The sequence below is a fragment of the Echeneis naucrates genome, chromosome 24, assembly GCF_900963305.1.
Source record: "Echeneis naucrates chromosome 24, fEcheNa1.1, whole genome shotgun sequence".
NCBI classification, from domain to species: domain Eukaryota; kingdom Metazoa; phylum Chordata; class Actinopteri; order Carangiformes; family Echeneidae; genus Echeneis; species Echeneis naucrates.
In genome coordinates this window covers 18,059,746-18,087,245 of record NC_042534.1, presented here as the reverse complement: position 1 = coordinate 18,087,245, position 27,500 = coordinate 18,059,746, and the positions used below count along the sequence as shown (strand labels likewise).

The window sequence follows — 27,500 nt, the reverse complement described above, 5'->3', positions numbered from 1 at the left end:
ATAAAAAGAAATTAAAGTAAAACAAGACATTTAAAAAAAAAAGAAAAGAAAAATATATACTTTGTGTGTTAAATCTTTGCAGACCTGCAATGGGATCATGTTTGTAGCTTTCCCAAAAATCTTCAAATTCCTGCTGAACGTCTTTCATGAGCAGACTAGTCCCAGCCTGCTGGTTGTTCACTTCTATGTTGTTAGCTTTGAGGACCAGTTCCACTTCACAGCGAGTGCCATCATAAAAGGGTTTCCAGCGCTGGCACATCACACCATAGATGGTCACATCGTCTCCTGGGAGCAGCCCACAAAGTCGACTTATTGAGAGCTACAACTTGAGCTAATGCTCAAACTGTACCAACAATATCAGGTGAAAAGAAAGACAGCTTTCTTCTTCAGCTTCATTTTTATGCTCTGTCTCCAAACTTGTGTTGCACAAGAAAAGTGGATCTGAGCAATCAGAAAATTTAGTGTCTGATCACACAGAACAAACAGGAGTGTGCAGAATAGGAAAAGTGGCTGGCAAAAAAAATTTGTCCAATTCACAAGGAGGCTAAAAAAATTATTGCAGGTACTTCATACCTGCTATAGTAAGGTTAAACTGCTCAAATGTGGCCAACAATTCCGGGCTCCAAGGACAAAAAATTCAACTCAACAATAAAATCAATCAAATCAATCAGTAAGGATGTGGATTCAGTCACATTAAACGCTGTCAATACAACAGCACAGCTGTCTGCCATTTAGTCTTACCAGATTTACAACTGTCAACTAGGTCATCCTCCAGGATAACCATCATAGAACGAGGAATACTGCCCACTGACAATCTCTGCACCTGAGGTTAAGGGAGATAAACACACCCAAATGAAGATACATCTGAAAAATAGAAAAATACCATTAGAGACCAGTGTTTTTGTTAAAAGGGATTACATGCATAGTTGACATACTTGCTCTTGTATCTTTATCTCCTGATAGTCCCTGCAAGCAGCAGGCTCAGAGACTCCAGACAGACAGCTGAATTTGGAGGAGGTGCAGCCACTGGGATTGGGGCAGGCCACAGGTGGGGAAAAGGTATAGAACTGGTCAAAGTCAGCCTCCATTGTGAAAACATGACGACATTTTGCACACATGTAGTCACGCATATACTCCAGAACCTGTTAGAAGAAGAAAGGGTACTGACGTCACTTCAACAGCTATTCTTCTGTTGTTCAAACACAGGGTCACTGGGTCAACAGGTGTTACAGTTAAGACTTGAACAGCTTTTTAATGCCACTTTAAGTCAGTTTAATGACCACTGTCGTTAACCTGGGAAATTGGTAAAGATTGTCTATTTGACAATATTTAAAGAATTTGGTGGTGGGAGCACTATTCAGACCCTTACCTCAAATTGAAAACATCCCATTACATATTAGAATATTAAAGGGTATGTTGCAGGAAAATTTTTTTTCCAATTTTTTTATTTAATCTTGTCTAAAAAAAAAAAAAAAAAAATACCATTTGAAATTTTTTTCAAGACATGAGTCTGATAGATATGATAGAGAGTCTGTGTGTTTTCAGTAGTGTTGTTCTGCATTCATTTTTAATTGTCAAATTATTGACAAATTATTGCATTTATGGAGGTTGCACAAACTCCAGCCTGTCAGGACATCGAGTCCACAGGTTTCCTAACACGAAATCAACTTCTACTGAATACAGCAACTCCTGAATCAACTGCAATGCCTATTGTACATCTGGAAGCATTCTCACCTCTGAATCTCTCAGAGCTAGTTTCTATAATCTCATCATCGAGATCAATCTGTCTATTAGACCCAGTACCAACTAACCTCTTTAAAGAGAGTTGTTACTTCACTGAGCCGTTCATTCTAGATCTGATTAATTTGACCTTATCTTTGGGTTATGTACCTCAGACTCCTAAGACCGCAGTCATCAAACCCCATCTTAAAGAGCTGAATCTTGATCCAGATGTTTTGGCCAATTATACACCCATATCAAACCTCCATTCATTTCTAAAATCATTGAGAAAGCAGTAGCAAACCAATTACATGACCATTTGGATGGGAACGGTTTGCTTGAAGAGTTTCAGTCAGGATTTAGAGCCCATCACACCAAAGAAACAGCACTAGTTAAAGTCTCCAATGATATTCTAATGGCTTCAGACACATTTGACACCACTGATCATAATATTTTATTACAGAGACTGGAACATGAAATTGAGATTAAAGGAACCGCACTAAGGTGGTTCCAATCCTATTCATCAGATAGACATCAGTTTGTTCATGTTAACAATAACTCCTCCTCATGCACTGTAGTCAGTCATGGAGTCCCACAGGGTTTGGTACTCGAACCAATCCTCTTTACTCTTTATCTGCTTCCTCTAGGCAACATTATGAGGAAACACAGCATCAACTCTCACTGTTGTGCAGACAACACTCAGCTGTAGTTGTTAATGAAACCAAATGAAGTCAGTCAGCTAGTCAAACTGCAGACATGTCTTGAAGACATAAAAATTGGGATGACCCAAAATTTTTTACTCCTTAACTCTGACAAAACTGGAGTCATTGTACTCTACCCTAAGCACCTCAGAGAAATGCTATCTAATCACCTTGTTCTGTTACAGTTGTTTATTTTTTGTTTTGTGTTATTTTTGAAAGGATGTACATTCACTGCTTTCTTTACTTGGTAGTATCTCATTAAGAGACCATTGAATGAGGGGTAACAGCTGGTCATGTGGCACAGGTCAGGTGACTTCTTTCATGTAGTGCACTAGTTTTCTTTAACTGCACTGCCATGGCACATGAAAGGACAGCTTAGCTCCTGAGTGTGACAAACAGCTGTTTTATTTTTCTCCTTATCGTAGCATCGTTGGTAAGTATTTGACGGCCCTGGTTCTAGTCTTTCATTGCAGATCATTATTTTTGGTAGGATAGAACGTTTTTGTGAAGTTTATTCTAAAAGGCATGTCTAGTATGTTTGGTCTAATTCCCACCTGGGATTACCTACAGTAACAACCTGAGTTTGTAATTTTCTGTAGAAAGGCCTGTTTTGCACAATATGTATTCTTTATATCCCCCACTAGGGAGTTATATCGATCACATGCTTGCTCCAAACTGCCATGCACATCAAGACTCTTGAAAAGACTGGATGAATTGGTAATTTGGGCCAGAATGAAAGAAAAATGAATCTCCTTAGGGTACAGACAGGAGAAGGCAAGACTTGCAATGGTGCTAAAAGACCCTGCAGATAGCACAAAAAGAGCACAGGGTGAAGTCAGTGGCGCAGGGCAGCAGAGACGTTGGACAATATGGGAGGGGGTTGAAAGGCTAGCAGTGACCTCAGTAGACATCTGGAAACTCCCACAGGCCTGACTCAGTTGATCAGGCATGATCAGGTGCTGAGAAAGCTGGCAGAGGCAGTGGAAAGGAGAAGCCAAGAGGCAAGCAATGGGAGCCAGTCAGGGAGCCAAAAGTGGATGCATTTCCAAGTTGAAACTCCTGAAGCCAGGGGAGGACTGGAGATTGGTGTTGGACTTGGGCAGTCAGCTCCATTTCCCATGAGAGATCTGCAGCACAACATTGCGACCAGACATGATATTGTTGCCCACGTCCCAAAGATCTGCTGATTTGCAGATCGAGCTGACTGTACCATGGGAGGAAGCACTGGAAAAAGCTCACGAAAGGAAGAAGGCAAGTACTTTGAACTAGTTACTCGGTGCAGAGAAGGCAGATGGAATACAAGACTCTTCTCAGTGGAGGTAGGCAGAAGAGGTTTTGTTGGAAAACCAACAACATAACTGAGGCCTACTGTGGCATGCAACAACATTTCTTCATTGCTGTGTTGGTAATTTCACTAGTGTAAAGGAGCTGAATCCTTATTCTACAACTTACTTTCCTGGGGACAGAGGAGAGAAGTGGCAGAACATACATAAAACAATAAGACATTTTGAGTGTTTACAATCGGGGTGGGAATTGTTGACTATCTCACGATTCGATTCAGATTTTTGGGGCTACGATTCAATCGATTCAAAATGATTTGATTTGAACGATTTCTGCTTCAATCTATAGGTGTGCAAAGGATCCTCATGATCTACTCCAGTCTGCTTTGCAAGACAGAATGACAAATGGAGACATTAAAGTGTTTTTCACATTTAGCTTTAAACATTTATCCATGTTTAGATGGAATTGTTGCAACTGTTGCATAAAAGCAACATCACATATTGCTTAAGTAACAAAAATAAAAGTGTCTAAAAAAATAAAATACATAAAAAAAAATAGTGCAGTTAAACATTCTTCCTTTTAAATTCTAGGGAAGGTGCCTTTTCCAATTTGTCTCTATTCAATTCTACTCTAAGTAGCTAGCTATAAAATAAGCCATATCAGGAACGTAATTTAGGGCAGGGGCGACAAGTCCCCTGCACTTTTTCAAAAGGCAGTTTTAGTCCCCTGCAGTTTTTAGTGTCCAAAAACAATGTTAATGCTATATTAAATGGAGATGGGTCACATCATAGGATTAAGTGAAAAACGGCCGCTAAAACTGAAGCCTGTTTCCCTTTCCCTCGGTCTCCATGGACATTTGGTCAAAACCCTATGAGTCCAAATCTTTGCTTGCAACGAGGATAGGGCTGGTTAAATCGCTCTTTCTTTCATTATTGTAGTTTCCTCCTTGTTTTGATGCTTACCCCACGTGTATGTTCCAGAACCGGTGGTGGTGACATCAGGACATCCCGTGCACAAAATGGAGGCAGACAGCCTGCGGATTTGTTTTATTTATTTATTTATTTTTTAAAATCGATTTTGTGACATTTTAAACCAATTCTGAACTGTAGTAAATCAGGATTCTTATATTAATTGATTTTTTTGGCACACCGCTAGTTTACAACGTAACAGATGCTTCATCTACAACTACTGTTTGTTTCAAAAACAGGTTTTAGCTCCTGATGAGTTGGGAAATTAACAGTAAACAAAAATATTTGACACCACTTGCTGCCATCTGTTTAATGTTGTGAGTATGTTCCTTCTGCAGAGATAATCAGTTTTCTAAATTAAATCCGCAGATAAGTACTATTAGACCTTCAACTATTATTTGACCTCATGAAAAAAATTTGACCAGAAAACAAATAAGGGCTCATATTTTTGACAGTTGTAAGAAGATGACGCATGCAATGTTAACCTCTGTGTACATTTAAGTCATGTGAAGTGTTAGTCAAATTGGCAGATTCAAAATAATACAACTGAAATATTCTGTTGTCAAACATATGCTGTTATTGTGTCAGTAGGACTGATAAAGCCAGCAAGCTTTAGCTAGTTAATGAAAAATAATTAATGCTATTACCTTGGTAACACTCGTGCGTATGACAGTACCAGTGACAGAAAGGAAGTGGCCCACATCTCTGCAGCGGGGAATGGTGTTTCTGGTTAGTTCTGGACACACTGGCAGACCTAGATCCATTAGAGTTAATAAGATCTTTTAAACCCAGATGAATACCAAATAGCCTCACAATGCAAGCTCTGAGAGACATGTGGTGGTGGTCTCACCTGTGATGCGGGCATGAAGAGTATGTCTCATTCTCAGCTCTTTTGGTTTTTGTCCCCGGGGGGATGCCCTCTGTGATAACTCCATGGCTATTTTGTATAACACCTTATCAAATATAGACAGGACATCATGCGGATAGGCGTTGAAAAAGTCCCCAACCTGTGGCCACACATAACAGATGCCATGTCATTAAATTGAGCGCAGATTATATGATAAAGGAAATTACAAACCCATTTGACACACACACACACACACACACACACACACACACACACACACACACACACACACACACACACACACACACACACACACACACACACACACACACACACACACACACACACACACACACACACACACGTTTCAGACTTTCTTGACATTTAGTCGTTTTGATAGACAAAAATTTTGTGACAGTCTAGTTTTAATCAGAATAAAAATTACAATAAAAAAAATTTATCTTCATTTCCACTTAAACATAGACCAAGAAAGGATCACTCTTCATGACAAACCTACTCAAAGTAGTAAATAAAACTGGCCAGCTCTCCCAGTGGACTACATACATAGAGTCCCTTAAAACTCTAGACTTGCTGAATCATTCAGCGCTTACAGGGTTGGTCGGCCATCTCTTTTTAGTTTGAAAAACTAACACTGGTACTTGTTCATTTATAGGCTAATTATAAGGCCCTAAAATGGCAAAATTTGGCAGCATGGCAGCATAGTGGTTAGTGCTGTTGGGTTTGATTCCCAGGCCTGGGGCCTTCTGAGCGGAGTTTGCATGTTCTTCCCATGCTTGCGTGGGTTTCCTCCCACCGTCCAAATATGCTTGTTTAGGTTAATTGGTGACTCTAAATTGCCTGTAGATATGAGTGTGAGTGGTTGCTCATCTTTATCTGTCTCTGTAAGCTGGCCCTGCGATTGACTGGCGACTTTTCCAGGGTGTACCCTTCCCTTGCCCAATGTGTGCTGGGATTGGCTACAACGACCCCCATGACCCAGAAACAGATAAGCAGCAGAAGATGAATGAATGAATGAAAGAATAAAACGGCAAAATGGTTCTCTGGATCTCACTTGACTTGATGCAATGATTTACTACATTCTGAGGTCCCTTATGTCTTTTTTGAAATCGGGAAATTAGCATTTTCATTTTATGCTTCCTGAAATATTTTCCATCACTCCCTGAGGTTGGAGTCTCTTCCCTCTTTAGAAGAGTTCAAGTGTATAATATCTGAGCAATGTCTGTAAACCTTTAACTGTTATTTACTTTGTATTCTCCTTATCTTTAGTTGTCTCTTTTCATCCACGTATCACTTTAAATCAGGGAAACCTCAGTGACCCACAAGTTAAAATAAACATATAAATAAATAAAAATTCATGCATCTGTATACAACTCACACACAATTGTAAATAACCCCTTTTCCCAACACTTATAACTTATTTCACTTTCTCCCCTTCTTTCTGCTTTTAATATTACCTCTTTGGCATCTTATTTTATATCTTTGCATTGGTTTTTACTCATTGCTGCTGAAATAACTGCAATTTTCTCAGCCCGGGACAAATAAAGGAATTCTACTTGAAATATGACTATGTTTTGAACTGTGTTTGAATTACCTCCATATTGGCCTCAAACAGTGTCATGGCATTGACAACAACAGCGTGGTGGGTCTCTTCACTTGTATTTTCAATTAGCTGGAGAATGTCACCATGGTGATGCTCCATCAGATAGGCTTCAAACACCCAGCCAATCAGAGCCTCCTGTTCTGACCTTATGGACATGGTGAAGTAAAGTGAACTCCTGAAGAATAAATAAATAATGAATAGGTTGGGCTTTCACATTTATCTTTGCCACCACTCCTATTCCTACACTTAGCCAAAATTTATTCAATAATTCATTTGAGACAGAAAAGTACCAAGCTCTCACACTAACAAAAGTTAAGAAGTGAATTATGATAATTGATCACTGAAAAATAACCAAATAAATGTTTTTCTATACTAAAGTTAATTATATATTAAACAAAATATAGAAATATCAATTCATACAAAACATGTTGTCTTGGCACACAGATGTCTTTCCCTTAAATTTGTTCTCTGTGTTAATGAGTATTTCTCTTTTGTCAAAATCATCTCTTCGTGGCAGGTGTCATATCTGTATGATAATTATACTGCATGGTTAATGAAGAGTAAAGTAATTTCGCTTTATTTGACCTTTGCAGGGAAATTTGTTTCCAGCAAGATAAAAATAAACATACACCAATTCACAACAACATTGGAATAAAATACTTAACACATAAAAACATCAGTAAAGGTCAGAATGAAATTTAAATTGTGTAAAAAATATCTTATATCAGTGCAAAAGTTCTACGGTGAATAAAGATATTAGGCTGAGCAAACAAAAAAAGACATAGTAAAGACCTGTTCGTGACTGCAGCTAGTGCCTCGTTGCTTTGATCTGTACTCACGCACCTGCAGCAGCTAACATGTAATGAAAGAGTCAGTTTTCTTAGGCGGGAGACATCGGTACACTGATCTTCTCCGGCTCACGACAGGGTCCTTCAGCTAACTGTAGGGTCGTCCGACTGACGAGTTTACCGGTTGAAAGCTCTAGTCTCCTTCTTCTCCAGTGTAATGGCTACTTGTGCTGAACTTCACTCATTCCCTCAACTTCTACCGCCTATCCGTTTCCGGGTCACGGGCACTGTTGTGAACGCCTCAGTAAGGAAAGTCGCTATTGGCTGCCACCCCTTTTTTCCCAATATAAACTTCCTGGGGACGTTGATGTAAGTTATATTCGGACACTTTTTCAATAAATTCTCCCACCCCTCTATAATAGTAGTCAGCGGAATTGTAATGTCTCGCTTGAGCTGCGACAGCTGATATTCCCACACGGTTTACGTCTCTGACACTCATAGAAAGTGGATTTGCGCGAACAATTAGCATGTGAACAAAAGCCAGCTCCGGTTCATACCGGAAGTCGCGCCTTTAATTCACGCAAGGGCTCGTGGGGGCTAGGAACAAGGTGGATATATATTTTATTTTAAACAACAACAACAAAGGAGCGAGCTGATTATTGACAATACATTTTCGTTCAAGTACAATAGTGCAATATAACAAAATATAACATATCTACACAAACAGTTACTAAATACATAAATAAATAAGTTTAAAATTAAACAGACATGAAAGAGAAACATTTCATATGTACTTAAGTGGATTGGAGAAACTTCATAGTACAAAAAAAGTGGTCTGTTTCCAAGGGAGTTCAACAAATACATTTTTATAATGTTTAATAAACATATTTATATTCTTATTTATTAATGAAAGTAATTTGAAAATTGAATTGATTTCTATTGAAAAACTGAGAAATGAGGGTTTGGAATTCAACATGTATGTTTATGAATGAAGAATTTCCCATCAAAATAAAAAGTTGACCAAATAATGCAATGATTTATTTTTTATTTAAAATTATGGATATCATTGTGAGAATGGGAAATTGTTTAAATCTGACCAAAATCTTTTTAATATTTCACATTCAAAGAAGAGACGAGTAAATGTTTCACCAGCTTGTCCACAAAAAGTACAGTATCAACGTCTACATATCTGGATACAACAGAATTTACTGGGTAGAAGAAGTTTGAAATTAACTTTTCTTACTTTATTAAGAAATAAATATTAGATTAGAAATACAAAACTTATGATGTAAAAGCCAGGTCTTTTTCCAGTCTATGTCATCCAATTGTGAGTCTCAGAAAAACTTTCCTCCAGGAGTGACTTTATTTTTATTTTGTAAAATTTGACGAACATGTTTATGATTACTATTTCTATCAAGTATGTCTAAACAATTTAAAGACGGCTTGGGTTGACCATGTTTTTATTTCATGAAAACATATGTGACTTTTAATAAGATGGATCAACCCTGAGGGAATTGTTTTAATCATTATACTATATTCTTTAAATAATCTGGGAAGTTTGTAGGGCTGAAACGATTCCTCAGTTATTCGAGTACCTCGATTACAAAAAATTATCAAGGAATTCCCTCTGCCTCGAGGAATCGTTTAATTTATACAGAGAATGGTCACTGGTGGGGACAAGTGATGGGAATTCCGGCTGTGTTTTAAGAGACGGTTCTTTTGGCATGGCTCACTAAAAAGAACCGACTCTTTCGGCTCTCAAGAGTCTCCTCATATTTTTAGTTGCTTAAATTAATTTATTATAGTAAATAATGTAAAATGAATTACTAAATATAAAAAAAATCATCATATCAAATGTTCAATATTCATATATCTTATTATACTCAACATGCAGCAGTGTTACAAGAAATAACCCTTCTTAATGAGACAAAAGGTCCAATCTCAGATTGTTTTGGGGATGGCAGATTATTATAGAAGTTTTTGTAAAAACTTCTCTGCTATGTTTGTGTTTCACGAAGACAGTAAACTACGTGCAACTTTTTTTGTTTTTGGTGAGCAGGCTTGTTGAAACCTTTACTGGGAAATAAACTCAATTTCTGCACTTTGGTGTTGTTTCTGTGACAGTATAGGATATTTTGGAGGTGAAAGAAACGGGGTAAAGATAGTACACATATGTTTACAGTCCCTTTGTTGTTGACGTGATGCCGCTTGTTGTCTTGCCGTCATCTCCGACTGTCCGACACATTTTCAGTAACTATGATAAAACCGGAGCACCCAGAAACGTCAAAATTCTTGTGCATGCAGCTGAAAGTGTGTTAGAAAAGTCTGCGGTGAAATTTTCACTAAACCCAGCCTACTGTCGCTGTATGAAGCGCGCCTTTCATATGTTTATTAGTTTGGGACGCCGGCGTCCCAACCACTAGGGGGACTTCACAAAGAGGTTGACCTCTTTGTCAAGCTTTGTTGACCCGTGACTGCTGCGCCGGCGTTTTCACGTCCGTTTAAGATGTCTGTCGATACGAGTGATGCGGATGCTGTTCTCCTACAAGATAGGGATGATGGTGTGGAGCACCCGATTTCGTATTCGTATTCGTATCCCTCGTTCTGGCAGTAAAACATTTTGAGGTTTATATCGGATCTGCGAGCACACCTAACTGTAGTGTATACTGACCACAATCCTCTCGTTTTTAATCAACCGTTAACCCGGTTGTTCACCAACTCGGTGTGGGGGTGTTACGCGTCCGATGGTTTTGTCATTGAGCCTCTCGAGACGCATGTGTGTTCTCCTGTCTCTCTCTCTTCGGCTCCTCCCTTCCATAACAGATACCACCTGCTGTCAATCGAGTTGAGAAGCGACCTGTTAAAGGGAGGCGGGGGAGCAGAGAGAGAGAGAGAGAGAGAGAGAACGAACTCCCGCAGCGTGGCAGACAACTGGGGAGTTTTCTCCCCGGGGTTTTTGTTTGGGCACTGGCACGGTTAGCGTGTTGGTCTTTGTTATTTCAGTTTCACTGGGGATTGTTGGTAGTCCTGTTTTCGATTTTTGTTTTATTAGGTGAGAGTTGGTTTTGGTAGTTTATGGGGACTGGACTGAGGCGACGGTCTATGACATGGCTGGCTCAGTCCTCTCCCTCAGGCCTCAACTTTGAGGGGCTGGGGACGGATGTGGCCACAATACACAGTCTCTATGCCATCGCATGTGCAAGGCATGGGTAGACTGAAGCCTTGGTCACCCATTCTGCCTTTGCTTGATCAATGAAATTGAAACGAAAGACCAGGTGGTTGCAACCACTGAGGAGCTGGTCCTGACTATGTGGACCTGCATAGTTAATAAAAATAATTGACAATTGTATTTTGTTGACTAAAGATTATGATCTCTGGCACATTTAATCAGCAAAGAATGCCCACAAAACGACCACAAAAGGGAGAGGGTGTATTTAAAATACAAAAGCTGCTTCACAGACTACTTACTAACTGATCGAGACCACAGGGACCACTGGACAGATCAGTGAGGAACTGGGAGGGACCACTTGTCCGTACCAGAGACCAGCTGGTCGTGACCAGTATCTCTTGGGTCTGCCAGTGCCAGTCTCAGGACAGACCACGGAATTGGCTAACACAATCTCTCGTGCTACTTGCCATCCCAAATGAGAGATCATCTTTGCAAAAACCAAAACGAGTCGTTTTGCGATTTTATATTTGTTTTTTGGATCTTACATAAAAAACTGTTTAGGTTTTAACAGTTTAGGTTTGTTTTTTAATTACAAATTGACTCCTTATTTTTATTAACTTATTTTTTTACTCCGGAGAAAACTCATTATCATAACTGATTATAATGTAATAATATACCAAATTTACTTGTTCAGAATTGTGTCTCCTGTTTTTATTGTGATACAATTTCTTTTTCTTTTCCAAAAAGAATAGTAACTTCAAAGTGTATTTTACAACAATTTGTAGACTTTGCAAGTCTGGTTCTGCATGTACGGGACACGAGCACACGCACAAACATGTTTGAATGTGATCGGACGGACACACAAGAGGCCGCCATTTTCTCTAAATGCGGGACCTGGTGATTTCTACTTCCGGTAGTCAACTGGAGCAGAGAGCGAAAAGAAGCAAGATATCTTACTCTGCTCTGAGTGCGAAACACATGCACTAGCTTTGTGCCACAAGTTGTGAAAACTGTCGCGTTACTGACTAGATCCGCGCAACAACACAGCCATACGACATCCAGCATGCATTGCGAGTGAGTTCTAAATTCCCTGGGCAGGTGATAGTGATGAGCCATGCTAGGGATATTCATTCCGATCCGATGCCAAGTAAAAGTAAAGGTGTCACTGTCGATAATTATACTGACACAAATACATGTTTACAAACACTCCATGTGTTATGTAATAGACAGTTTCAAATCATACTTACACATCGACTCTAAACACAGACGATCTTTCTTTTCTTTAGTTTGAATTTTCAGCAACAACACAAAAATTAATAAATAAAAAATGACATGCAAAGCATCAATAATCACTGCTAAGGCATTCCGATCATTAAAGTCTCTGTAAAATAAAAGACCACATAAAAAAGGAAACAAATTGCGTCTCCGCTGATGTGCCAAGTGCATTCCAGCGGCTGAAGCAGTTCCTGCAAGCTGCCGGGAAACAATCCTGTAAGCAGAGTAACTTTCTACTTTGTCCACGTGTTTACATGTCTACCAACATCAGCGTGGACTGATGCAAGCATCGATATTTTATTATAAGAATAGTTTCGAAAACGGACATCTTTGGCACAGAAAGACACACAACTAACAGGTGGCGGGTATAGCTAAGACACATTTAAGCTTTACAACAGGGAAAACTCGTGCAAATGAAATGAGCATCAAACCTTACAACTGAACCGACCAACTCCTGTGGCGTAGTTACTCTCTCTTCCTTGTCTTTTTTTAACGGGCCGGGCGAGTCTCATCTCTGAAGAGACGATCTTTGGTCTCCGCAGCTGGCCGAATATTTTCTGTTGACATATGGCGGACTCCGTGGTTGCACCACCAGGCGACCGTCATTCCCTGGTCCTTGCAGGTGTATAAGAGAAGGCTGGCTTCATTTTACCTTCATAGACGTGAGAAATCTTTATCAAGGAAGCGATCAAACGGGAAGAGATAAACTGAAGCGAAACGGGTCGTAACTCAGTGTTTATTTGCCAGCCGACTGCAGTTTGATAGTCAAACGTCCTGACTGACAAGATATGTCTTCGTCAGTCGCAAGAGACACTGTAGTTAAAAAAAAACACGTCAGATTCGCCAGCATGGAGGACAATGACGACAACGACGAACAGGAGGAAGACACCCTATTCGACAAGAGGAAGGACACTGGGCGAGGGCCGAAGAGTGCGCTGAAGGCGATCAAGAGGACAGCGAAACCGGGATGCGACAACCGTGTAGAGGCGCCCGGCTGCAGGAGCAGATCCGGAGCGTCTGGCCGCTGGATCGTCACTTTGGCGCTTTGTGCATCTTTCCTCGGCTTGGTAAATCTGAGAGACGATTCTTCAACAGCCAGCCACCCATTTCAGGCCCCCAGGCTGCTCTTTACACACACTGTTCAGGGAATATTAGTTATCTCAAGCTGTTAGTTTATGTATTAAAATTCTGTTGTTTTCGGCTAGAACAAACACACAATTTAACACTCTAAAAGTGGATGAGGGACAGAGCTAGTTTATTACCTTCATTAATGAAGAAAATAAGTATGAAATTATTCATTGTGCGTTACTGTTATCTCTTATGCAAAGAGTGTATTATGTAAAGATAACTGACAATTTCTCCAGTTAGGAAGTACATCATGCAGGCTATGCAAATGCTTAGGGTCACTCGATTTCCTAGGGGGCCCCTATGATAAATAGTCAGGCTAACCTAAGGAGAATTATCATTTCATGTTGTATCAGAGACGGAAGATATAACTCACTTACTCAGTCCCCACAACGCTAGATTTTATCAGTATTTAATATCTATATTTTATCAGCAAAATATGATAGTTGAGTTGAGGTTTCCCCGGCTCCTTTCAAAATAGATAATTTGGGAGCCATTTAGTTGTAGTGTAAGTTTCCCAGAACCTCCTTTTCGATTTTTGCACTTTCAGTGATCATACAATAAGACAGTTATCACAGCTACTACATGAACAAGCCTCAGTTTAGCCTATAATGAGGAAAATAAATATCAAGAGCTCAAGGCAGACCTTGTTAAACTTTATGCCTTTATAAACACCTTGTAAAATAATAAAAGTTATTGTCATTTTATATAGTGCCAGGCATATAATGACCGAAACGAGTGTTTCCAGCTTGAAATGCGGTGTAGCAATAAACCTGAAGCCTTGTCATTACATAAGAGTTTGCAACAGCACAGTCAATAACGCTGTGTCAGCTACTTCTGGCAAACAACTTGAAAAAATAAACAATGCACTATTCGCCATCTTTTGTGGTATGTCTGTGAGTCTTTTATTTTCGTCTAAAGAAACTATTCATCTGAGTCTTGATATGACTGAAGCTTTCTGATGTTTCCTCTAACTGTCTGAATAGCTACTGGAGCTTTACTGGTCAACAAAACCTTGTTAGTACAAAGAACCAGTAGCATTAGCATTAGCACACCAAAACTGTGTCAGCGACTGTTGGAGGCGCACAAGACCTGATATAGATTTTATATGTGGGAAAATTATTAAATAAACTATGAATCATAGCGGATGATTTTAACGCAGTTTAAAACACCTGGAAGACGTTTAAGAGGAAGGGGGGGAAATATGCATTGACCAGACCTCAGAGTGAAATAATATATCAATATATCAATCAGTGGATGAGGCAAGTCATCTCCTCTGATGCAGATTTCACTCTGTTTTACTTGTAGCTCATGGTAACCATTGTGACTATTTTCTTGTAGGGGATGAGCATCTCAGTTCTTGGCCCCACATTCGAGGACCTGGCTGTGAATGTGAAGAAGAACATCAGCAATATCTCCTACATCTTTGTCGGCCGCTCTGCAGGATACATTGGAGGGTCCCTCTTAGGAGGCATAATGTTTGACTGCATGAATCCTCACCTCCTTCTGGGTAAACTTTTCTTCAAATTGTCTGTGTTTTCCATAGATGTTGTACTGTGGCAGCAAATTGCTCTGGTGTAAAGGCTGGTGACTGTCCCAGATGCAAGTCTCACAGCAGTCACAGCAGTTTAAAGATTTCCTCTCTGTTTCATGACAGGGATGCCATCTGATTTTTAAACTGTTACGAGGATGAGGAATTTATCTTTTGCTGTCGTTTCTCCCAACATGCCAGTATTACCTTGTGTGACCAAACTGTGTATGTGGTGTTGGATCTGTCTAATCTCTCTGATGATCTCTCCCCAGGTTTTTCTATGCTGGCTACAGCTTTTGGGATGTTTGCTATCCCTTTCTGTAAGCAGGCTCTGTTCCTTACCGGGCTCATGTCCAGTATTGGGATGTCTATGGGTGTTCTGGATACAGGTAAGACAACACATGAGCAAATAGCACGAGCTGCCTAGTTAAAACACATAGTAGGTGGGTATGAGCCTGTTTAATAAGGATCTATCTTACCTCCAGAGCTGTTGGCTGATTCCAGCTGCTTTTAACTTGCTAAACCGATGTGTTGTGAACTTCCCTGTTGGTTTCATAGTCTCCTATATCCTGGCTTACAAGTGTTTTTCAGTAGATAGAGGAGCACTCCTCAATCAACATGGTAAATCAAACTGTCGCATGCATCTTGTATATTACCTGCATATTGCCTATCAAATGGCAGAAAACACAGCAACCCATTTGTACTTATCAATGATATTGTGTTAGCAAGCTCACACTTAGTATATTTAATTTACTGGCTAGCTCGCTACTGTATGAAAGTTTTACTTTTTAATTGGATGGGCGAGGTGTGGATGTGTAATATTTTACTCAACATGCATGTTTTTAGTTGTTTGGTGAAAGAATTGATTTTACAATATAAGAATTGAAACTTGATAAAGTTTTACTCAAACGTAAATCTGTTGAAATATGTTTTTTAATCCTATTATTTTGCATGGATGTCTGTTTATGACAAATCAACATGCTTGTAGTTATGTTTATATGATACAGCTTGTTTAAATTACCTTCAGTTTCCTGTTAATTCCCATTGATTCCCACAAATTTCCATAATTCCCATGGTAAGTTTCCAATTTGGAATACTTCAAAAATTGCTCAATTTAACCTCCATTGGGATGCCTCTGAAAATTTTCAGACATTTTGTGCCCCTTTGGAACCCGATTGCAAAGTGGATGAGCGGACTGTTTCTATGTATAGGAAAAAAACTTTTCCTAATTTTTTTCACAGAAACAGCACTTCACACAGAAAATTTCTTAGTGTGTTCTTCCTGCTGCACAATGAGACTTTGACTTTGCCAGAGACCATCTTTGGTTGGATCTAAGTCAGCCATTACTGGATGTGTCTTACAGTGAACAGAGCCATCTGTCCTCAGTGGTCTATTGATCCACAGCAACACCTTACCCATCTTTTCTCAGGGCAAATAGGGGACCAAGCTAAATAAACAGTGAGGCTGTGAGACAAAGATCAGTGGTTATTTTTAAAAGTCCAAGTCAAGTCCAAAGTGTGTTATCTACTAAACTGAAAAAATCAAAACCGATAATACTGCATCATAATCATCACTCTCTTATCCCCAATCAACAGCAGCCTGTCATTAGCTTTTCCTCTCAGTGACTTTCATCTAACATTAAAACATACAAATGTGGTGGATGAAGAGCAGCTGAGCTCCATTTGGCAGGTTCTTTCATCCCTAGATGCCCTACATTGCCCACTTCAAACCTAGTCATAATTTGCAGCAGAATGTGTTGACCTTTCAGGACATCACAGTGTGAAACACACAGCTCACATAGCGATCAACATTATTAATGTGTATGTTGAAATCATGTCTTCTCTCTCTGTCAGGTGGTAATGTGCTCATATTGAACACATGGGGGGAGAAGGCAGGGCCTCACATGCAAGCTCTGCACTTCAGCTTTGCAGCGGGAGCCTTTGTGTCTCCAATCATAGCAAAGCTCTTATTCGGTTCTGATGGGATCAACAGCAGCAGGAGCGGCACAGGCACCACAGCGACCACAGCAGGCAGCTCCTTGCCACCCACCACCACAGAGCAAATCACCGAAGGCCCAGATACTCAAAACCTAATCCGTTACTACCACAGCAAGACCATCACCCTCAAATCCATGTGGGCTTACATCGTGATTGGCTCTTTTGTCTGTCTCATCTCCTTCCTATTCTTCATACTCTACACTCGCAACAGTGTGTCTCGTGACCGAGATCGTGCATTATCAGGAAAGCCCCTGGTGACCAAGCATCACATTACTCTCGTGGTCTTGCTCTTCTTCTTCTTCTTTGCTTATGTAGGAGCTGAGGTGGCGTACGGCTCCTTCATCTTCACCTTCGCCAAGGACTACGGCCACATGCCACAGCCCCAGGCTGCAGGGCTGAACTCTCTGTTCTGGGCAACGTTTGCAGCCTGTCGGGGTTTGGCCATCTTCTTTGCAGCCTGTGTGTATCCAGGAACCATGATCCTGCTCAGCCTGGTGGGCACCACTGTCTCCTCCCTGCTCCTCTGCCTCTTTAGCAGGGACACAGGGGTTTTATGGGTTTGCACTGGTCTCTATGGCGCATCAATGGCCACCACCTTCCCCAGTGGAATCTCCTGGGTGGAACAGTACACTACAGTGACTGGCCACACAGCTGCAGTCTTCGTGGTGGGCGCAGCTCTGGGTGAGATGGTGCTGCCCGCTCTTGTTGGCTTTCTTCTGGGGAAGTTCCCAGATCACCCTCTGTTGATGTACCTGTCGCTCATCACCGCCACCTTCACTTCCATCCTTTTCCCAGTCATGTACAAGTTGGCCTCCACTCCTAGTGGCCAGAGCAGGAAACCCCACACCAGGGGCCAACCTGAAGCTGATGATAGTGAGTTTTGTCAGGCTCTCCTGGACTCCAGGGCGAATGAGGAGGAGGAGGAGGAGGAGGAGGAGAAAGATAAGAAGGAAAACGAGAGCATGGCTGATCAGTGGAATGATGCAGACTTTGAGGTCATTGAGATGGATGACACAATGAGTCTCGTTAGTTCACCCAGTAAAGCTTCCTCCCTCCCTGATGCTGCTGGTCTCTCAGGAAGCTCTGCCACTAACTTCCAGGTAATGGAGCCTGCAGGCACAGATTCCATCTCTGACACCATCTCTCTAGTAGCAAACTCCCCCAGATGCAAAGTCCTGCTGTCCCTGGACAGAGAGAAGAGAGACTGAATCCTCTTCATCTTGTGACGCCTAAGTGCTGTCGATCTCCAGCACTCCAGTAATGCCCCAAAACACCTTTTCACAACCTACTATTAATGAATGGGGCAGTGAACGCATCACCGGCTACTGTGAATTGTGCAGTTTGGAAAAGCATGTTGCCTTCAAAGTTTGCACAAGATTCATCAACATCTTCCAAAACTTTCAGCGCCCTGCTGGGCAGACTCTACACTGACTACTGATGGTTTTAATGTGAAGGATCCTGTATTGGCCCACTTCCTCCCAGTCAGGTCAAAGTCAGGCTAGGCTGTAGAACTAAGGCTTAGTGCTAGCAGGAGTTCAGTGCCTTGCTCAAGGAAGCATAAGCAGAGCAAATGAGTTGAGCCAGGGATGCTGGTCCTCGTGATCATCATTTCATCTTGCTGCCAAATACCATAGTCATTAGTCCATTAGTCATTTCACTTTGAACTATTGCAGTGAATGTGATCATCCAATCTGAATTAAGTCCTCTTCAGTTTTGATAAAGATCAGATGGCAATTTGTTTTTCTGTGATGTACAGTCATGTGGTTCATGTGTTGGTAATGTGATTTTTGAAGTAAGAAAAAAAAAAAACTAAAGAACTAAATGAAGGTGCTTAACTTTTTATTATATCAATCTCAAACCTCCACCCACAACGATGTCATTAAAAACAACAAAAACACCTCCATTATAATTTTTACATTTATACAAATCCACTCATCTGTGTACAGCTTTACAGGGATGTGATGGTCTGATCTTGATGTAGTTTGATGACAGGCCTTGTTTTGTTTAGGAACGATACATAAAACTGTGTTCACAAGGAAATAATAGACTCTTCATGACATAAATTATCAAAATACAGTATTGCAACAGTCCCAGATTTTTAAGAAACTGAAATGTTTCCAGTTGTGAATTGGTATATCTGCCAAAACGGACATCAATACAATCGATGTTAATCAAATGAAAATTGGCATAAAAACAGCTTTGATTGCATTCATTGCCGGCGCTTTAGTTTTTCTGATGCTAATGCACAGTGATGTGAGAGAGCTGTACAGGAAGTATATACAAGTTTGCAGCCATCATATAAAAATGAAGAAAAGTCAATTATTAGTTTGAGTGTAAGTTGTCTTGACATTTATGAGGAGTCCTTAAGAACCAACGACATACTATCAGCGCATTATCAGCACTATCAGCGCATTCCGATACAACTTGCCATCCTTGATTGGACTGCACGTAGTTCCATGACAGGGAGTCTGCAGCTGTGTCAATGGTGACATCAGCTTTACTCTGCCCATAGCAGCTAATGGAGCTGGCAGCAAACAAGCATGGAGACAAACACAAGCCCTGAGGGGGGCAAAAGTGGGCATCCCCCATAGGAGACTCAAACCAAAGGGTCCTCACACACAAACACTTGTATAACAAATTACAGTTACAAGACAGTGAAAACCCAGCAGGGCTCAATCAAAGCACCATTTAAAATATTACAACTAAACAGACAGTAAGATAGGTTGACGAAGTGGGGACAACAATTAGCACCAAGTCAGCAGGGAGCTCATCGTCCAGCAGCGAATCAGAACTGCTCCAGCAGCTGTCGGAGATAGGTGGCCTTGGAGAGCTGTCTGTTGGTCCTGGCCAGCTTGTAAAGGACAGGACAGTCCAGGGACACACACGGCACCTGCCGCTCCGCACAGCCACTGCAGTTCCTACAAATCTGAACAAAGACACACAATGGGGACAAAAGGTCAGCGTCATCAGTGAAAACACTGTCACAGGAAGTAAACAACAGTAGCAGTGAAAAACATAAAACAGGATAAACATGATATAACCAGCTTTTAAGAAGGGAGGAGGAGTGAGGGGTGGGGTGGACCTGACCTGCTCTGTACTCTCTTCTGATTGCATGGTCCAAATCAAGTCAAACAGCACTGACTTCACTTTCGGACCCAGAGTGCAGGTCTTCTTTACTATGATCCACAACTCTTTCAGGAACACTGGTGTCATGGGACCCTTACTGTTTGATCCCAGAAAGACCATGGTGATTTCCCTTCCTTCATTGACAAAGTTAGATCTAGGTACTTTACAAAAAACTGGTCTAGACCCACATCAGTAAGTTGAGGATTCCATGTTCCACCAACAGTGCACCAACATGGGACAAAATCTAAATATACTGTCAAACTGTTGAAATCAGATTAGGGAGGTTGAACGAGAAAAAAACTCCATCTGGCACAAAATTCAATGAATGTTTTTATTACTGTATTTTTATGCATTTTCAAATTGTTTTAAATGAAACTTCTCCAAAGTCCCACCTTGAGTAGTTGATCTTGCTGACTCTCCCACTGTCTCATGTCCTGGTGGAGTGTAATGGCAACTCTCTGGGGTTCAGTGCGACACCGTGAGCATATGCCCAGCTGCGTCAACTCTTCACACACAGGACAATGAAGCGTGGTGAAGTACTGGGAGATTGTTCCCTTCCTGCCCACTTCCTCTGCACCCACCATAGAACAGGATGCCTTCTGGATCTGGAGCAAGACGAGATTGTGAACAGCTTCTTTAGTTTCAGGACCCATATGCCAGTTAATATATGTCCTGAACTAGAGTCTGGCTAATGTGGTTTTGTCTTATGAAGAAGTTGACACTGCAGCTTGACCAGCAGAGGGCATCAGTTAATGACACACATTTCTGTTATAATGACTGAATTATAAAAAACACTGATTTGCAGAACTTCTTCTGTAAGGGAAGATCAGTCATGATGACTGCTCTTTTCCTGAGTCGGCTGTTTGTGGGTCGTTATTCTCTCACCCTAGGGAGCTCCTGGTACCAGCTGAACACATCCACTCCAATAAGCTGAAATATTCGGGCCAGCGGTGGCAGAATCTGCTTGGTGATGTAGTAGGTGCCATTGAGTCGGAGGCCAGGGTCCTGCAGAACCTCCATGGGACGTCGTACCAGCTGGATGAGGGGGACCCCAGGCATCCCATAAACCACCACATAAGGCACCCGCTCGCCCACACGCGGTTCCAGGCGACGGTCATATGCCATCATACGCCTGGATCAAGACACGAAGGATACGAAACGGATCAAAACTAGAAAACTTGAAACTTCTGTTCTACATCCAACTCTAAATTACAACAGCACCAAGATCAACATGCTCCTTCCTTGTGATGCTGCGCTGGCAAACCGCCCTACAGCTTAGTTTTTCCTTCTTGGTCGGGCTTCTGAAATCGGATTTTTTTTTTCTTTTTCTTAAAATTCTGCCATTTGGAACCAGGTTGCTTAGCAACAGACACAGGCACTGTACACGCAGGCTAGTGCAGCGAAACAATGAGCACTGTGGGGAAAGAGTAACTGGCTTCATACTAAGTACTTTAAGGTTAGTTGACAGTATACCCTTACTCTCTGCCACACACAGTTAACATGCAAATATAATTATCCCAGTTAAACTAAGGGCTTGCTTTCTTCTGTTTTGTGCAATTTCTTGACTAACACTTTGTGACACAACCAAAACACACACACGCGCACACACACACACACACACACACACACACACCCCCCTACCTGGTGAGCTCAAGTGCAGGGACACAAGCTCCGGGCCGGTATGAGCCACTGCCTCTGTACTCCTTGCCGAAGGTCAGGTCTTGCATGCTGGCCCGACCATCCAGGACTTTCATACACTGATGTTGCACGAACTGCTTCACCTGGCTGATGTCTCGTGTCTCGAACAGCAGCTTAATTGAACGCTCTAGGATCTGGACAACATGAGAATGGGACAAAAAAAAAAAAAAAAAAAAAAAACAGGACTTGGATGAAGTCAAATTAAAACAGGATTCATTGGAAATATAACACAAGCACTAAAATAGCACTGACTGATTCCTGTTGATATTTTCATGTAGACTTTCCTTCTTCCTTCAGAGCATAAATGAAGATGTCATGGCTCTTACTGAAGGAGGCCAGAGAGACAGACGGGGGAGGAGAGGAAATGGTTTGCCTGTTACCTTGGAAACAGCAGGGCACCCATCGCGGCGCACTATCTCGATCCCTTTGGCATCAAACACGGGCTCCTTTTGCTCAAGGTTTTCATACATGTATCCCACATAGCGCTTCTTTGTCTGCAGCACACTCGGCAGATACACCTGAGACACACAGACACACACAGATCAATTATTACACAGCTGTTTCTATAAATTTATACTTATATACATGAATATAAATGTATGCATGTACCTTCTCAAATTTGAGCTTGACAGGTTTGGGATTAGTTGCAGTCACAGCCTCAGCGATCTCATGGCCGATCTTGAAGGCCTGCTCTTTGGTGGCTCCCTTCAGCAAAACAAACATGCTGTAAAGAGAGAAGAGGGATCAGTTCAACATCACCTCCCAGTCCTACATCGCTATGACTCCAGTAAGTGATAGGGGGAAATGGCTGCACAGCTATCCCTCTTACTGGGGTTGGAATGGTTGTCAACAGTCTGACACATGGAACCATTCACACTCTCACTCAAGCCTACAGGCAAATTTAGATTCACCAATTAACTTAAACATGCATCTCTGTTAACTGCGGGAAGTTATCTGGAGGGAACACACACAGGGAGAAAATGCAGACTCCACATAGAAAGACCCCAGGCAAAGGAATCGACTCAAAACCTTGAGAGAGTTACTCAGTCACTGAGTAAGTTAGAGAGTCTGTCAATAAGTCAGACAGATTGATGGGTTTTTTTTTCTCTAAATGGAATAATCACCCTCTCCTCCAAAAAAAACAAAAAAACAACATAACTGAATCATGTTGTATTGAAAGTTTGAAACTTGAAAAAAAGATACTGAGACCAATTCAGAAAACGTCTGGTGAGCTGATAAATCATGGGGAAAGTAGGGCCATTTTCAAATCAACTTAAATAGAGTCCGACTTCTTTTGACCACCAATGGAAGCGCCCCATGATGATTATTCGATGGAATGCCAGTTTAAGGCTCTTCAGATGTGGCTTCATGGTGCCCAGTGAGTAGATGTTCTTCCTGAGTCATAGAGAACTGAATGCTAAGGCTCTAGAGCAAAACCTTCAGTTTTGCATGTTTCCAATAGTCTAACATTGTGATGATGTTGGTAATGAAACTTTATCCCCACTAATGTCAAAATGTGATCAAACAATATTGTCATGTGTTTGACAGCTTTTTAAAATGTTTAAAAGAAGATGAGAAAAGATGGTTTGTACCGGATTTAGTTTACTACCTACTTTCCACCTGTACCTGGCCAGGTAAATAAAGACAATCAAAGGTAAAAAGCGTCAAAATACAGAACAATCACATACACACGTGCATACACACCCCCTCAGGTATAAAACAGTACATAACAGAGGGATATAAGAAAATCCAGGTATTAAAAAATTACATATTTTGACAAAAACATTTGGCTCAAGATTAATACTGATTCCTTTAATTTCCACTTTTTGACTTTACGTGAAAATACATTGAAGTGTGTGCAAACCTTCCGGCAGGTTGGAAGATTGTTCTATTATTTGATGGCTCTGAAAGAGAAAGCAGATTGTGCAAAGGCAGAGCTATGCTTAGGGATATTAGCATCTCCACTTGAGACAGACCTTGAGGCTCTGGGAGTGTGCTCAGAGTGGAGTTTAAGTTTTTCAATGGGGGAAGAGCAGCATTATGAATTATTGTGTGCAGTAAACACACAGTTGAATACAACATTAGCTTGGCAAAGCTAAGCATTTTATATTTGCAGAGTATATCACAGTGATCTTATTGTCATGATTTTAGCTAAGATTTTCAGGGCTTGTTTGTTGAATGACCTGATAGGTTTTAAGACAGATTTACTTGCCTGTGACCAACCACATGATATATAATAATGATAATAAGATAAAAATACATAGTCACTGTTTTGTTGGTATTAAGGGTGAGGTGGGAATACTGAAATCACTGTACTGAAACCAACTTTTCCATTGCCAATGACAATTTAAGCAGCCACTTGTTCGTGATCTTTCCCACTGGTATGCAGAACTGCATCGTCTGCATACATCAGGTTCCCCACTCCATCACACATGGATGGAAGGTCATTCATGTATGCACTAAACAACAGCGGTCCTAAAATTGAGCCCTGTGGCACTCCCAAAACACAGGCTTATAAAGACGATGCTTTGACATTAAGAGTTTAAATGTTAACAGCTTTGAAAGGAACACTGAATGATTAACTATCAAATGCCTTTCGCAAGAAATACAGCACCCACTGCCCCTCCTTTATCAAGGCTGCTTTTAATGACTTCAAGGAAGTAGCAACATGCAGTTACAGTAGAATGGTTCCCTCTAAAACCCAACTGCATAGAATAGCAGTTTGCATAGCATTAAGTTTTCTTTATTTAAATGAGCTACCAATTTTTTATCTGCCTTTTCTGCAACTTTGGAAATAGCTGGAAGTATACTGATGGGTCAGTAATTGCTTACTTCCTGTATGTCACCTGATGTATAATTTATTTAGAGAAAACACAAGAAACTTGTGCGACAAAAAATGGACCAGACTCAGTGATTACCTTCCTAGCAACAAACTTTTGCCCTGCTCTATGTGCCCTACAGACAATATCCAACTAGGCCAGTGAGCAGTGATAACTATCACGTCTTTGGGGTCATCAGGTGGGGACCTCCTTCCGTCAGTGTTTCATCTAGTTAGGCCCACAACACCTCCAGGAGGATAGACCGTGAACACTGGCGTCCCAGAGTCACCCCCTAATGCCAGCCATCACCACTCTTCACACAAAGACAACTATCTCAAACAGCACGACTATCAACTACTCTGACCTCTCACCAACTGCACCAGTGAAAGTGGGATGGGGATACAGGGTCGGGTCGGGAGCATGAAAGTATAGAGGGTGAAGGAGGTGGAGGCAATACAAGCTACACTAGCAGATTCAGCAACTAAACTCACCTGAATAGCCCTATACTCAAACATATATATATATATATATATATATATATATATATATATATGTATTGTCTATATTATATATATTATATATTGTCTATATATAAAAACAGGAGTCAGGAGAACAGGAACAGGAGTCTTCAGTGAGACAGGGCATACTGGGGAATAGATTTTCATTCAGTGACAAATTTATAATTTGAGTGATGGAGGTAGTTATGACATCCTAATATATTTTTTCAAGAAAAACAATGTCAATTCCCCACATCTTTAGCCATTGAATTTGACCACAATATTAAGATTTTATTTACCTTTATCTCATCTATATTTTTTAAAATGGGATTTTGCTCATTACTTAAGACAATAGGGAGTTATGCTTCAGTAGATTGCCTCACAATTCCTTAACAGAGTTGAGAAAATAATAATTAAAACCATTTGCAAAAGCTAGACTGTCAGTCTGTATGCTGCTATTTAACTTAAGCTCTTAACAACTTTTCCACTGAGCCGACCTATGCTGTTCCATAACTGTTTTGAGTTTCCTTTTGCTTGTTTAATTATCTCAAGAAAGAAATCAGCTTTTGCCTTTTGAAACTGCCCTTATAACCTTATTTCTAAGGCTTTTGAATATCAAACAATCTGTTTCCAAATCAGATTTTTGAGCTTGTTTCAGTGCTGCATCTCGTCTTCATCAAGAGCCATAGTGTGTCATTAAAACAGGGTAAAATTAGTTTTTTACTTTTCTTAATAGGCACTATTATAGTGAATGTGGATACAAAGTTCCTGAAATGTTGATGTTAGATCCACATAGGCCTGCTCACAATTTTAACTATGAACTGCACCCTCCCATTTAGTTTTCTTGACATCGTTATCAAAATAATTTATATCTTTCTTTTGAATCAGTAAGACATGTTTCTTGCCATTCTATTTCAGTTTTTGCACCTTGACTTGGACATTTGCCTTGCAACTAAAGTAATATTATGATCTGATACAAAACAATGATATTAAGAGAAATGTCTGGGGAGAGGGTGATATTAACCCCTACACATTCTAAGTTTACAAATGTCCATATCCATATGTTTCCATATATGTTTCCATTCCATTCTTCAACATATCATGGCCTAGCTTACCTAGATCAAGGCTTCTCTGTTTGTCTGCTTCATGCATTTAATTTAGCTTAATTGTGAAAGTGCAGAAGTGACAAAAAGCTGAGTCTTGCAGAGAAAGACAGCAGGGTTCTTAAGGCTGCCACACTACAGGTGTAAAAACAGTCAAACAGTCATGCAGAGTTTTTGATGGAGAGATTTAATTATTTCCTTTGAGTAGGTTTTCAAAACAGTTAAAAGGTTAAAGGATGGAAATGCAGTCGAGCTGTAATCAGTGAAGATGTTGAGACATCCACAGATACTTGCAGTGTTAAGAGGCTGAAGCAGGACAGTCACATTACTGTGTGTCAGTGGCTTCAGTAAGTGTGAGTGTGTAATTAGTTGATGATGATGGAGGAAGTACCTGTCTGTATCACCATACACAACACGTGCTCCCCACTTCTTTGTGTCATTGACTAGTTTGATGGCTCGCTCCAAGGTCTCTCTGGCTTTGTGGACAATGCTGTCGCCAATCTGGACAAGAGTGACAAGAGAAGAAAAAAAATATAAGGAGGAGGAGGAGAGGACATGAAACTCGATTATGGCTTAAAACAGAGCTACTTTCCCTGGAATCTTAAATTTTTGCACTCTAAAGCCAGGATTTTAGTAGATTGTGGTATCATTTAAAATCCATGATTCTTCAATTAATATCACTCCATCTTTCTATCATCTTCCTCACTGCGGCACAGACGGCTGGCAGTAACCTTTGATGAGCTTACCTCCACATTGGGCATACGTCCAGAGTAGTTTGCTGCAGTATAGCCAAATGTTACATTTGCAATTAGCTTGAGTCCAAGCTGTCGGGCGTCCAGCAGTTTCATGAGTGCTTTGTCCTGCTTGTAGGTTTTCATTGACTTCTTCACCATGATCCTGGTGTTGAGGATTTCCTCCAGCATGCTAGGTAAGACTCCCTTACGCACTGAGGCCTGGAGAGATAGAAGAACTTCAGAGTGCACGGCCATTAATTCTGCTGTGAAATATTTTGTCAATGTGGCTGTTGTCTATTTAGAAATAATACTCATATTTGTCATAATTAAGTGTATAACTTCAATCTCCACCAATGGAAGTCCCTGTTCACAGCTACAGGCCAACATGAGCATTAAACAAGAGCAGTTAAAATCTAATGTGTCTGTATTCTGTGCTCAAGTGTTTTATTTCAGCTAAATCCACAATGAGGCTGTTTTCACTGACTTCTGTTTCTGTTGTCA

General features: G+C 40.8%; 3 protein-coding genes across 8 annotated transcripts in view; 1 reads left to right on the top strand and 2 right to left on the bottom strand.

The window, feature by feature from the left end:
• LOC115037333 (DNA helicase MCM9-like) overlaps positions 1-13,146 on the bottom strand; it is a 20,530-nt gene extending 7,384 nt beyond the window's left edge. Inside the window, exons 1-7 of one of the 5 annotated variants that reach the window (XM_029495791.1) lie at positions 12,801-13,146; positions 7,129-7,312; positions 5,520-5,676; positions 5,317-5,423; positions 936-1,142; positions 742-823; positions 85-285 (exon numbers count right to left, since the gene is read on the bottom strand). In XM_029495791.1, the coding sequence (XP_029351651.1) occupies positions 85-285; positions 742-823; positions 936-1,142; positions 5,317-5,423; positions 5,520-5,676; positions 7,129-7,293 (919 nt within the window). In that variant the 5' untranslated portion in view covers positions 7,294-7,312; positions 12,801-13,146. Of the gene's footprint in view, positions 1-84; positions 286-741; positions 824-935; positions 1,143-5,316; positions 5,424-5,519; positions 5,677-7,128; positions 7,313-7,929; positions 8,394-10,596; positions 11,480-12,800 lie in introns of those variants that run through there. The other 4 variants (XM_029495792.1, XM_029495793.1, XM_029495790.1 and 1 more) reach the window with 4 other exon arrangements.
• The window catches only part of LOC115037335 (sodium-dependent glucose transporter 1-like), a 15,730-nt gene continuing 1,112 nt past the window's right edge, over positions 12,883-27,500 (top strand). Inside the window, exons 1-6 of the mRNA XM_029495794.1 lie at positions 12,883-13,436; positions 14,836-15,004; positions 15,298-15,414; positions 16,879-21,604; positions 22,144-22,633; positions 27,136-27,500. The exon at positions 27,136-27,500 is cut by the window's right edge and continues 1,112 nt beyond it. Of these exons, the coding sequence (XP_029351654.1) occupies positions 13,158-13,436; positions 14,836-15,004; positions 15,298-15,414; positions 16,879-18,230 (1,917 nt within the window). The 5' untranslated portion in view covers positions 12,883-13,157 and the 3' untranslated portion in view covers positions 18,231-21,604; positions 22,144-22,633; positions 27,136-27,500. The remainder of the gene's footprint in view (positions 13,437-14,835; positions 15,005-15,297; positions 15,415-16,878; positions 21,605-22,143; positions 22,634-27,135) is intronic.
• rev3l (REV3 like, DNA directed polymerase zeta catalytic subunit) overlaps positions 18,841-27,500 on the bottom strand; it is an 89,905-nt gene continuing 81,245 nt past the window's right edge. Inside the window, exons 25-32 of one of the 2 annotated variants that reach the window (XM_029495787.1) lie at positions 27,012-27,218; positions 26,657-26,766; positions 22,456-22,570; positions 22,227-22,364; positions 21,790-21,980; positions 21,034-21,280; positions 20,541-20,753; positions 18,841-19,948 (exon numbers count right to left, since the gene is read on the bottom strand). In XM_029495787.1, the coding sequence (XP_029351647.1) occupies positions 19,808-19,948; positions 20,541-20,753; positions 21,034-21,280; positions 21,790-21,980; positions 22,227-22,364; positions 22,456-22,570; positions 26,657-26,766; positions 27,012-27,218 (1,362 nt within the window). In that variant the 3' untranslated portion in view covers positions 18,841-19,807. The remainder of the gene's footprint in view (positions 19,949-20,540; positions 20,754-21,033; positions 21,281-21,789; positions 21,981-22,226; positions 22,365-22,455; positions 22,571-26,656; positions 26,767-27,011; positions 27,219-27,500) is intronic. The other variant, XM_029495788.1, reaches the window with a different exon arrangement.